At 40.1% G+C, this 12,728-nt stretch overlaps 1 protein-coding gene across 1 annotated transcript in view; it reads right to left on the bottom strand.

Annotated features, from left to right (window-relative positions):
• The window catches only part of LOC121815378 (copine-8-like), a 54,429-nt gene that overhangs the window by 2,704 nt on the left and 38,997 nt on the right, over window positions 1-12,728 (bottom strand). The window contains exon 5 of the mRNA XM_042226106.1: window positions 6,116-6,155. Coding sequence (XP_042082040.1) covers window positions 6,116-6,155 — 40 coding nt within the window. The remainder of the gene's footprint in view (window positions 1-6,115; window positions 6,156-12,728) is intronic.

Here is a 12,728-nt window from a genome sequence, read left to right as displayed (position 1 = left end):
TTTATCACCTCTTCAGGTTGTAAATCGTGTTTTTAAAAAGTAACTAAGTAACTAAGTAATTAATTACTTTTGAAAATAAGTAAACAGTAAAGTAACGGGATTACTTTTTTGGGGAAGTAATCAGTAATTAGTTACTGATTACTTTTTTCAAGTAACTTGACCAACACTGCCGAGCAGGGGCCTGTCCTTCCATGATGGGTTCCTCCTCTTGCTCCTCTTTCTTGGGTTTCTGCTGCCAGAGGTATTCACTGAGCACGTGATCGGTTGTGGTCATCTTACAAGCAGTAGTAAGTAATCTTGAATGTTTGTTGTCTCATCCTGGACTGTGGTGCTGACACTCACCAGTCCCCGGCCTCCTTCCTTCCACTTAGCGTACAGCCTAAGGGTGCTGGACTTGGGGTGAAACCCTCCATTCATGGTGCATGTTTCCTGGTCTTGATGTCAGTGGCTTCTATCTCGTCCATTGACCAGCTCATTATCCCAGCAGGGTACCTGATCACGGGCAGGGCGTAGGTGTTGATAGCCCGGATCTTGTTCTTGCCATTCAGCTGACTTCTCAGGACTTGCCTGACCCTCTGCAGGTACTTGATGGTTGCAGCTTTCCTAGCGTCCTCTTCGTGGTTCCCATTTGCCTGTGGGATGCCCAGGTACTTGTAGCTGTCCTGTATGTCTGCAATGTTGCCTTCTGTTAGTTTGATACCCTCAGTTCTGACTACCTTCCCTCTCTTTGTTACCATCCGACTACACTTCTCCAGTCCGAATGACATTACGTCATTGCTGTATATCCTGGTGGCGTGGATCAGTGAATCAATGTCTTGTTCACTCTTCATACAGCTTGATGGCATCCATGTACAGGAGATGCTCTGTTCTGTAGTCAGTATCCGTAGACAGTCTTGTCAATGTTCTCACTGAGGGGCTTCAGACCTATGCAGAACAGCAGTGGGGACATAGCATCTCCTTGGTAGATCCTGCACTTGATGGCAACCTGTGCTATGGGTTTGAAGTTGGCCTCTAGTGTTGTATGCCACATCATGTGGTACCGAAGCAGGTTATTGGCCAGTTGGATGGGACCGCTCCCTTTCTGGGGTCCTTAGGAATCAGGACTGTCAGGCCTTCTATTCCGGGTGTCTCTCATCAACTAACAGCTGGTTCATTTGTATTGCCAGATGTTCATGGAGTGCAGTCAGTTTGTTCAGCCACTGGGCATGAATAATATCAGAGCCTGCTGTCCGACTCTTCATACTGGAGACCATTTCTTATGTGTCTTATTGGTTGTACCCAGTGATATCATGAACCAATATAAACAAGAACTGCTGGGCCGGCCCCTCCCATACCCCTGTTTTGAATATTTGCATATACATACAAGAAGGTCACACAAAGGGAGGCTCCTCTGTCAGGTAAAAATGACTGTTTTAGTCAAGACAGGCTGCATATAAAGTGCTCAAAAAATGTTTCAATCAGAGTAAAGCATCAAGTCAATTAAACTTGTGGGATATTAATTTGGTCAGTTAAATACCAGAGGAGGTTGTTAATCAGTTTCAGCTGCTTTGGTGTAAATGAAATTAACAACAACGTGTGCATGTATCAGTCACTATCAGTCAAGGACTGGCCTCCAGAGACCCAGCGGTCAACATAACTGAAGCAGAATTGGATAATCTTGACAGAAAGCGAAACAAAACTCAATCAGCATCCAAAGAAGAGCTTTGGAATGTCCTTCAAGAAGGCTGGAGAACTGTTTCTGCACACTGCTTCAGGAAATTCAGAGACAGCTTGTGAGTGTTCAGGCTGTGTGGGTGGGTGATTAACTGATTGAACACAGGAGATTAACACAGGATAGGTAACAAGTGAATAAATAGGTAAAATAGATTAAACTAATGCTGGAGGAGCAGAAGAAAAACATTGGAAACTTATCAAAGGAAGCAAAACTGACAGCAATAGACAAGAACCAATGATTACAAAAACCTATAACTCGAGGAAAAGAAAAAAAAAACAATCCAATAACTGTTACTTGTGATTCCTTGAGTTTTAAAAACCTAATGGAAAACAGAGCTTTTGGGTATCAGGCCCTCTCCTGTGCACCTAAATCCAATCCAGACAGACACACGCACTCTATAATTTACAGATTAGGCTAAAAAACGTTTTTGTTGTTGTTGTTGCCTGCAGTCAGGAATGAATCATTCCCTAGTTACACGGCTATAGGCTCAGGCTGTTGGGGGGACTTCCCATGAGCATTACTTGTCATCTTCCCATGTATATGTCGCTACTTCATGTCATTAATTTAGTCTTTTTCTTCCATAGTTGTTTTGTCCTTGGTCACTGTACTCTTCTCTTGACTTCCCCCTCAGTTCCAATTGTTTGTAGTAGATGCCTGTCCTCCTTGTATCCTGGGGCTGCTGGAGGTGTCTTCCTGTTGAACAGGAGTTCTTCCTTCTCAACATTACCAAGTACTTGTTCATAAAAAATCTGATCATTAAAGATTCCTCTCTCAGTACCTTTCTCAAAACAACTGTTGTTGTAAATTGGTGCTATATAAATACAACTTCCTGTGCCTGGGTGGGTTTCCTCCAAGTACGCAATAGTCCTCCAACATCTCTAAGAGATGTTTGTTAGGTTAAATGATGATTTGAGCCGTAAGTGTGATTATGATTACTTTCTATCTCTGTCTGGTCTGTGATGGACTGGCAGGCTATCCAGAGTGAACACAGATTCTGCTAGAATAGACTTCATCCATCCATCTAAAGAGAGTGGATGGATATTACTGATCCAATTAGAATTTTGGCAGAATTGTATATACAATATGTACATATCATATGCACAATCTCACACATTACAAGAAATTGTTTTAATATGGACTAAAAATTTAGCTTGAATAATATGAAAAATATGTTGAACAAACAAAAATACACATAAAATATTAAAATCCTAAGTCTTCAGAAAACTATAAGAGGTGTGTCATCAGCACCAAACAACACCAAAGGTAGAACAGAACTTTGTTTGAAGGACCCTTGGGCTTTAAGTCTGTTGCACTCAGTAGGTATTTCTTGCATCACACTTGTGAACAGTCTAATAAAGGAAATGCCACTATTCTTTTAAAAGCTGTTAAACAAATAACAAGATGTGATGTGCTTTTCTAACCACAAGACATTTAATAAAGGGAATAAAAGCTCCAGTAAAATCCAGCCGTCTCTCAAGCAGTCATGAGGGAACACCAGCCAGTTAACTTAATTACTGCCTGCAAACAAAAAAGCAATTTCTCCGCCTGGATTCATTTGCTTATCATCGAGTGCTGAATAAAGACTTTGTAATGAGACCGCTGTTTGTGAGAAGCACTGGTGTATTTTTCCACAAAAAAACATGAGTTAAATAACTGTGCGTGGTGACAAGCAGCGCTTAGGAAGAACGTCATACCCTAGCCTTACATCCAACTTTACTGTATGTCCCCTTTCTGAACTGTTTTTCCTGCAGCTTTAAGTACTAAAGGTATGTGAACCATATGGCACGGGGGAAAACATCTGTTTTGATTAGAGAAGGGAGGCATCCTCTAAGGATGCCACTGAAGCTGCCAAAAAAGATACTGTACTTGTGTGCGTTTGCATTTTTTCTTCATTTTTAGCCACACGACTAGGAATGAACTAGACAATGGAGCCATCACTGTGTGCCAGATCTCCTATCCCACACATCCACAATGACGACAGGACGCATCCAAGCGTCCTCAGCCTTCATGCTTAGAGTGAATTGCAGCACTCACATTGCTCACTGCTCACAGAGGAAGCCTCGGGGCACGCTGAGGTTGGGGCTGAGGAAAAGAGCTCCGCCAGCAGTTGGCAGTGAGGTCGAAGCTGGGTAATCGGAATGGGGCTGGGTGTTGAGGTGAAGAGAGAGTTTTATACTGAACTAGTGCTGCTCAAACCTCTGTTTGAACTGAAAGGGAATGTTGTAGCTTTAAGCCAGGGATATATCAAATTTCAGAAAAGCAGAATCCTTAATCAGCAGCAGCATGACAAAACAAAACCAGAAATAACAAAGCTGATCAGAAGCTGTGTCTGATATTTATGCGTTTTATTTGATCATTTTGTTGAGCTTTTTCTATTTCCTGGAGTTGCTGTCAAATGCCCAGGACAGTGTTTTTCTCCAAATTTAATCTCTTTGTTATATTAATAAACCACCTTTTGATAAAGATGACATATTCAACATATTAAATTAGAAACAAAACAATAGAACCTACATGAATGAGAACTTTAAGATATATAGCCTCTGTAGCATTGCTGCCTAAGTTTAGGGGTCAGCGCAAATTGATTGATAACTATCCATTTAAACTAGTCCTCAAAGAAAGTGTAAGTTCCATAAGTACTATCACAAGAAATACAAACAACATGTATTTATTTGAAGTTAAGGCCACACTAACTCATATGAGTTGGGGCCAAAATGTTCTGGAAATCAGTCCATAAAATAATAAAAAAGCAATACCTCATTTCAATTTTTCCAATCTCCCCTTCAGGCTCCTCTTTGTTAAATGACCAGTATTTAACTCATATTTACTTAGTCCCTATGGACCCCAAAGCGCTTTACACTATATTCAGTCATCCACCCACTGGTGATGGCAAGCTACATTGTAGCCAGAGCTGCCCTGGGGCACCCTGACAGAGGCGAGGCTGCCGGACACTGGCGCCACCGGGCCCTCTGACCACCACCCACCAGTAGGCAATGGGTGAAGTGTCTTGCCCAAGGACACAACGATCGAGACTATCAGAGCCGGGGTTCGAACCGGCAACCTTCCGATTACAAGACAAACGGCCAACTCTTGAGCCACGATCGCCTCACATGTTAGCATGTCTGGCATTTATATTTTGTTTCCGTGCAATAGATCTCATTGCATGGATCATTCATTTTACCTCTGCTCTGATTCTCTTTACATTTGTGAAAACAAATGTGTGCTCACAATCAAACACCTGACTGATGTGCTGCCTTCAGGGACAGTCTGTTTTTATTAAGCACTGTGGTCAATTCCCAGATGTGTCAAAACACAGCTTCCAAAAAGCTATTTCAAATTATCAGCCGAACTGAACGTGGTCTGGAAAATGCACAAGATGACTTTAACGGCAAGACTGGTAAAATATAAATTCGTATTTAACTTTCAGGAACTTTTCGATCGCTTTGCATTTAACTTGTGCTAGAAAACCAAAAGTATCAAAAAAGTATTATTTTAATGTGGATTACACAACACTGGTCACTATATTCTTCATTTCCAGTTAATACTTGTACAGCTGCTGTTATTGTGTGTATATATATATATATTTATTTATTTATATTTCTTCATACATTCTTATATAGTTCTATATTGTGTATTGTGTATTTTGTTGTACAGTTATTTTATTTTCAACTTTAATTTATATATTTTATCTTATTCTTTCCCAGTTAAATTTACCCTTCATTCTAATTTGTGTTGTACAGTTATTTCATTTTTAACCTTAATTTTCTTTATATTTTATTCCTTCCTAGTTAAATTTACCCTTTTTAATTTTTCATATTTATTTCCTATCTTATTCATAGCCTTTTCCTTTTTTTTTCTTTAGGTCACGAGCAGTTGTCCAAGCATTTCACTGCATATCGTACTGTGTATGACTGTGTACGTGACAAATAAAATTTGAATTTGAATTAAAAGAAAGAGTATATGCAAAGTAGCAGATGCACCCATAACTCAGTGCCCTGATTTATCTCTAATCAGCTGATATTTTTTGTTTTTCTTTGTTTTTTAAACATGAACAGCATCTATGAGGTGTGAGGTCTTGGTGACCTACAGACATAAGGAAACACTTTAAACCTCAGCCCTTGGTTGTTGTGTGGCTCTCAGCCTTTATTCTGGCCTTCAGTAAATGGAGCAAAGTTCAATCAGACTGAGATCATTTACTTGACTTGGTCAGTAAAGAATAGTCCACCTTGTCACCCTGAAAAGCTCTTTGGTTGCTTTGCATGTGTGTTTATGATCACTACTTTTACCCCCAACATTCAAATTCAAATCAGGCTGCTATTGTTCTGGAAGGTTAACTGTGGCTGTATAAAATTTAAATGAATGCATGGCTGATTGTTGAACAGCTGAGGTGAAAGAGACACTCACATGTCTGGAGAGGTTGTCACTCTTGCAGTCTAAATCATACCTGCAGAGAAAAAGGAAAAAGATTAAATATCCGAACATGGACAGTGGCAGCACAAACTGACTGACAGATATGTGACTGAAAGGGAACCGTAGTGTCATTTTTTTTGCCTTCATTATCTAGAGGCATTAATGCAAGGTACACCAGTTCTCACTAATCACTGTAAAGAAGCTATTCATGCTTAACACAGGTTTGTGATGGCAGGACCAAAAGCTTCACTAAAACGATTTCATGCATGTGGGTACATAATTACCAGGCTCAGTACTTTTAGGTCAGGTGAAGGCTTCAGCAATTTTACCACCCAAATTTTCCAGCTTTCAATTATGACGGTTTAATAGCTTTTGGTTTGTAGTCAGTATGTATCTACAATGCCAATTAGATTATTTTAAAAACTGCATAAAATATATTTCAAAAAGAAAGAAATAGCACAGAGAAATATTCAGGGAATCAACCAGAGTCAGCATGCTACATATTGTATTCAATAAACACCACATTTATAAAACTTCATATAACTATCATCTATAGTATTTATATTATATATGCATATGCACATACATGCACCTGCACACAGTCAGACATACACAAACACACCCGTCACAGATTAATGGATCTCAGTGGTCCATTCTTACACTCATAATGAGTAATATAGTGATTAGGTGCTTAAATGCTTTTGGAGGATTTTTGCATCTGGGAATATTGTTAACTTTAAAGCACAACAAGGCCCCGCATTGCCTCAAGGTTTAGCTGTTCTATTTCAGCTAAATCGCAAATCCACTGACTGAAGCAATAAGAAACTCCAATGAGATTTTACTCGAGACATGTACTCTCGAGTAGAGTCTGGGTAGGTCTGGAACCAGCCAGAGAGGCACCAGTCCTGCAGTTTTTGTTGCTGCATCAGGTTATTGTACATGTATTAACATGATGAGCGTGTCACTCTAGGTTTGTCATTTTTCATACAGATGTATTTCAACCCAAACTATAGTCTTAACCTATAAGCAAGTGCATCTAAGTGCCTAAACCCAACCACACAATTTATTTAGTGTCTAAATCTAAATAACAAGTAAAAATGAAATTAAAAATTAGGTCAAAATTAAACAACTTGAACCAGGTTAACATTTAATGAGATTTAATGACCTCTCAATATTCCTCTCAAAGTTTTTAACTGCGGTACATATTACTACTAATGTTGAGGGGTTTTTTACCTGCCTGTTTGCAACTGTGCTATTTGAAATTGTGTACCAATTAGAAGAGCAGTAATATAGTAGTTTTTATAGTAATTTTTAGTATTCATTTAGTATCTGAGCATCATTTTGTTTGACAGCCCTTCACGCAAGTGACAGGAAACCCCACGGGGTAGACCTGCAACCTACTTGCAGGTCGGGGGACACTCTACTTAGCCTGCTGCTACCACCACCATACTTCAGCAGTATATGATGGATGGATGGAGTGCTCTTGGCACCCAGTATTGTTGTAGCTAGTCTGTCAGTGCACCAACACCAAACAAGATCTCGTGTATGGTAAGAGAATGCATTGGATGCACAAGTCCCCTGGACTTTGGTAATACCTGAGAGGATGCTAACACCAGATGACAAAAACATTAACAGAGCGATTGTGACACTGCCTGTAGCACTATAAGCAACAATTCATTTTTACAGTCTGTCCAAACTGAAAATGATATAAGGTGATGTCCAATCACTAAATATTCATTCTTCCCTTAATCTATAATGAGTTGTCTGGATAAATCAGTATCCCACCAGGGGCAATCTGATAACAAACTTTTTGACTCAATGGAAAAATTGGACCAATAATTTTTTGTTTTGTTTTTTAGCTGGATATTTGGTTGTGTTACACTAGTGGGTAGGAAATGTGGCCTTGAGCCATTAACCTGAAACAGAGCCCTGAAGCTTCGTTCTAACTCCCTCAGTTTTCACTTTTTATTCAGACCCAAAAGACACCAACTCAAATGTAATCACTTTAGGCAGCTTAACAAGCTTCACTTGGCTCCTTCTGATGCTGTTGAAGGTTTTACTAAAAACTAACAGGCTTTCTCTTGAGGCATGCAGTGTTAATTTTCTGGTGCCCACCGAGCTTACAGTTGTCAAATGAAAAAATAAATGTGGCAGATCTTGCAGATTTATGACTTCCATCTGTGATCGCCGCTTCCCAACAAACGCTCGTAAAGGATTCAGAAATGAGCAATTCCTGTATTTGCCCATCCTAACATTGGTCCAAAACCAAACGCAGCAGCTATGTTGTGCATGCCATCTAATCTACTTGGCTCCCCAGAGAGCAATTTATCCAGCTTTATTTATTTCCTGCACCACGGAACCTCCTTCGGTGTGTCAGGTGTGTGTCAATATGCGAGTGCGGTGTATGTGCAGCAGTGTGCAGCCGAGTGTGTAAATGGAAGAGCCTGAGCGTTTCTTTCTACAGACAGCATGCCATGTACGATAAGGCGCCTGCTGACAAAACGGGGAGATGCCGTGTGTCACTACAGGATGTGGAAGAGAGCTCGAGTACAGTGCCATTACTAATATATTTCCATAAGCGCAAGGAAGACACGCTACTGTTACGCAACACGCTGCCAGCAAAATGCACAGGTGCGCTTCATGTTCTATTCGCCCCTTGCCTCTGTCACTCCCAAAGGTTCATAAATGACTCATTTAATTTTATTTAATTATAAGAGACCCAAAGAGAGCAAGAGAAAAAAAAGAGAGGGAGCACGAGAGGGAGAGCGGGGGAAAAAAGATGTATGTATGATGATTTGGCGGCACATGTTCACCCGCACATACACACGAACACACACAAGAGTGCTAGAGTAGATGTCCCATGGCGTCTTGTGAGTGCACATTTGCTGTGTATGACTGGACGTTCGTGCGTGAATGTTTATGTAGATGACGTCACTCTGCATCGGCACTGGGCCAGACAGGATTTCTCTCGGTCCTGCGCTGTCTGTCTTTGGGAGTGGGGGGTTGCTGCTCAGAGCTCTGTTTGAACTGAGCAACGATGACTAATGACAGCGCACAAATAAATGGGGCCGAAGAGGCAGGCAAACAACAGACAACGGCTCACTGACACTTCAGCGTTGTTTCCTAACAGCTTCATAAACCACTGAAAAGCTTTCAGGCTGACTGACACAAGATATCACACAAATATTTTATTAGCGGCCTCTACACTCACATGATCGAGATGATGTTTTACCAAAAATACTGCTATAAAAGGAAGTGAAAAACCATCCGACCTTCAGCTCATGTAGTCCAAGGCCACTTTATTAAGTTGTATCTTTCTCCTCTTTTGCTTTCAGAAAGCTTTCTTCTGATTGGCTGCCCCGCACAAACAAAAGCTCTGAAAAAGCAGGTGGGTGGAGCTGCAGAGTTATGTGTCTGCCATGACGACATTAAGGATATATCTGCTCACTGAGATCATACCAAACCAAGAGTAGAAAAACTCTCAGAAGCAGCCTGAGACCTGAGCTTTTGGCTTTCAGAGATTCAACACTGACCTCATTATTTGACACCGACCCTGAAAAGTATGGTGGCTCTAAAAGGTCAAAAAAAACTTAAATATCTGTAAATGGAAAAATGGGACACAATAACGTGATGGAACAACTGCAGAAGTAAAAGAGCAAAAAACTTGTAAAGGATTGCATTTAAAAGTATAATACTATATATTTGTTACTGTTAGCAAACGTCTATCTACTGTTAGCTTATCAGCTCGGTTTTTCTGTGTACTTTTGCAACATTTTTCTATTTGCTGTTGTTTCTACTGTTACTAGTGTTTTTAGTGTCAACGCATGTGTGCATTTTCACTAGTCACCGTTTTTTCTTCTAAAATGCATATTATTATGCATTATAAGTATTTTATGATTAAGAATATTGACATGCATGTTATATTTACAAAAAATAATTAATTTTGGATAGAAAAGTTCGCATCCCAGTGCAGCACTGTGGCACGGTTAGCACTATTGCCTCACAGCATGAAGGACCTTTGTTGGACTCCACCACCTGGCCGGGGCTTTTCTGTGTGGAGTTGCATGTCCGTGTTCGTGTGGGTTCTGTTATGTTAATTGTTACTGTGTTCCTATGTTAATGTGATGAGTGAGTGTGAATGGTTGTCTGTCCCTCTATGTTAACCCTGTGACACACTGGCGATTTGTCCAGGGTGTACACTGCATCTTGCCCTATGGTAGCTGGGATAGGCTTCAAAACTTCTGCAACTAAAACAGAATAAAACAGACTATATTCAATTCTTCTCATACTCTTTTGTTCGATTCCTTGTGTACATACACAGGGAATATTTTGTTGTTTCATCTTGGATTGTGTGTATGTTAGTTTTCAGCCTGCTTCTTTGTCCCAATCACATATTGTCTATATTTTAAATCTCAATGTTTCCTGTTGTTTTCAGCGTATTTTAATGTTAACATTCTGGATTACAGCAATAATGCAGTATTTATATTACCACAGTGAATAAGAGGCTTCCTCTAATGCACAAACTTTTACATTTATATATAAAGCTGTGTGTCTTTCACACCGTGCCATCATTTATTTTGTTTTTCAGTTCAAATTCAGTCAATATTTATTGTTTTTTTTCTTCCCCCAAAATGGAACAGAAACATGACATGCATTCTTCATGGAGAATTTCTTCTTCTGCTCTGTAAAGGTCTTTGTTTTGCAGGAGATATTCAACATTAATATATTTAAGCAAATCTGACCTTGAAATTGGTTCCACTCTTTTATTCTTGAGTACCTTAAATATTTTTATATAGCTATATCTTTATTGTATTCCTTTTTTGGTGAGCATTTCACTTCATTTTTTGAGGTCTGATCCAATTTGCAACACTTGATTAGACCACCATCCACCCAGGGGGAGCGTCTCAAACCATCAAATAAATAAATAAAGTAGGGGAGCATTCGGCATGGCCAGCGTCTATAAGGGCAGTTTGTGGGGGCTTAGTGCTAGCTGGCTATATGGGTCTATTGAAGGGATTTGAAGCTTTATAAAGAAGATGGAGGTAAGGAAGGAGTGTAGGAGCAGCAATGAAATGAGTTTCAGACCTCAGGACAAAGCAGGAGGCGAGTGCAGTTACTGGTCCTGTAATGAGAAAGAACCTGTGTGTGTACATGCATGTTAAAGCTCAACATGAGTGCAAAAGACTGCTTGAGCAGTAAAGTGTATGCATGAATGTGTGTGTGTGTGTGTGTGTGTGTGTGTGTGGCGCGTGTCTGGACATTGTCTTGGCTTGAGGAGGCAGTGTGTGGGCGTTGCCATGTCCTAGCTGCGAGTGATCACAGGACCATCAGCCCAGAAGACAGTAACAAGGGCCTGATCCTCACCCACTCACAAGAAGCCCCACAGGGAGTCGGCTAGACGGCGCGCGCACACACACACACACACACACACACACACACACACTCCATCACCCACTCTTCACTACTTGTCAGCTTTTAACATCTTGTATGATATTCTGGCAAAGTCTGCACTACATTCCTCTGGTCCACAGGGATATACACACAAACGTTAAAGCACATGCACAGAAATGCTTGAGTTATTTATACTTTTACACACAGAGACATTCAAAAACACATTCTCTATGGCTGAATGATATAGATGAACATCATCTCTCCTTATTTTTATTGTGAGATGGTGCAGTACAGAATATTTAGGTCTGTATTTTCTGTGAGAAATATTACAAGCAGTTCTTTTAAAACAGACTGGTGTGTCAAATGAGAATCATTTCTTTATGTCATTTGATTCATACAGTAAAGGTATGAAGTGAGGTTGAGAGGTTATCGTCAACAGTCAGTATTTTACAACTCAAATACAATGCAATATATTGTTTAGTTTCATATCATAACTCAATGCATCTGGGCATGTCGACATGTGTTTTCATGTTAACTTTGAACACGAAACAGTTGTTGGTGCCAGATAGGCAAATGTGAGTACTTCAGATATATGCTGATCTACTCTGGGATTTTTTCCACAACCATTTTGAGGATTTATAGAGAAATAGACTGAAAAAGAGAAAATATTCAATGAGCAGCAGTTCTCTGGTGAAAATGCCCTTTTGATGCCAGGGGTCAGAGGAGAACGTGTGACAGGATATGTAAGAGTGGATGCATCCTGTTTTGTATCAATGGTTGGGGGATATTTTCCAAGTGCCCCCTTAGTACCAACTGAGCATAATTTAAATCCCACAGGCTAACACAGTACTGTTGCTGACCACATCGCTTTATAACCACACCATACCCATTTTCTAATGGTTGCTGTTACCAGAATAAGCTTGGATCATCTCAAAATATCTTTCTGAACAAAACACTGTTCTGCATAGTTCACTGTACTCAAATGGCCTCCACAGTCACCAGATCTCAATCCAATACTTCTCAATCTGTTTTAGTCAAGACAGGCTGCATATGAAGTGCTTAAAAAAATGTTTAAATCAGAGTACAGCATCAAGTCAGTTAAACTTGTGGGATATTGATCTGATCAGTTAAATAAAAGAGGAGGTTGTTAATCAGTTTCAGCTGCTTTGGTGTTAATGAAATTAACAACAACACGTGCACTAGTGTGCCACTGCTG

Source organism: Haplochromis burtoni, unplaced genomic scaffold, assembly GCF_018398535.1.
Source record: "Haplochromis burtoni strain Fernald_Lab_line unplaced genomic scaffold, NCSU_Asbu1 Contig_197, whole genome shotgun sequence".
Classification (NCBI taxonomy): Eukaryota; Metazoa; Chordata; class Actinopteri; order Cichliformes; family Cichlidae; genus Haplochromis; species Haplochromis burtoni.
Note: the sequence above shows the minus strand (reverse complement) of the source record. Positions and strands in the feature narration are given on the sequence as shown.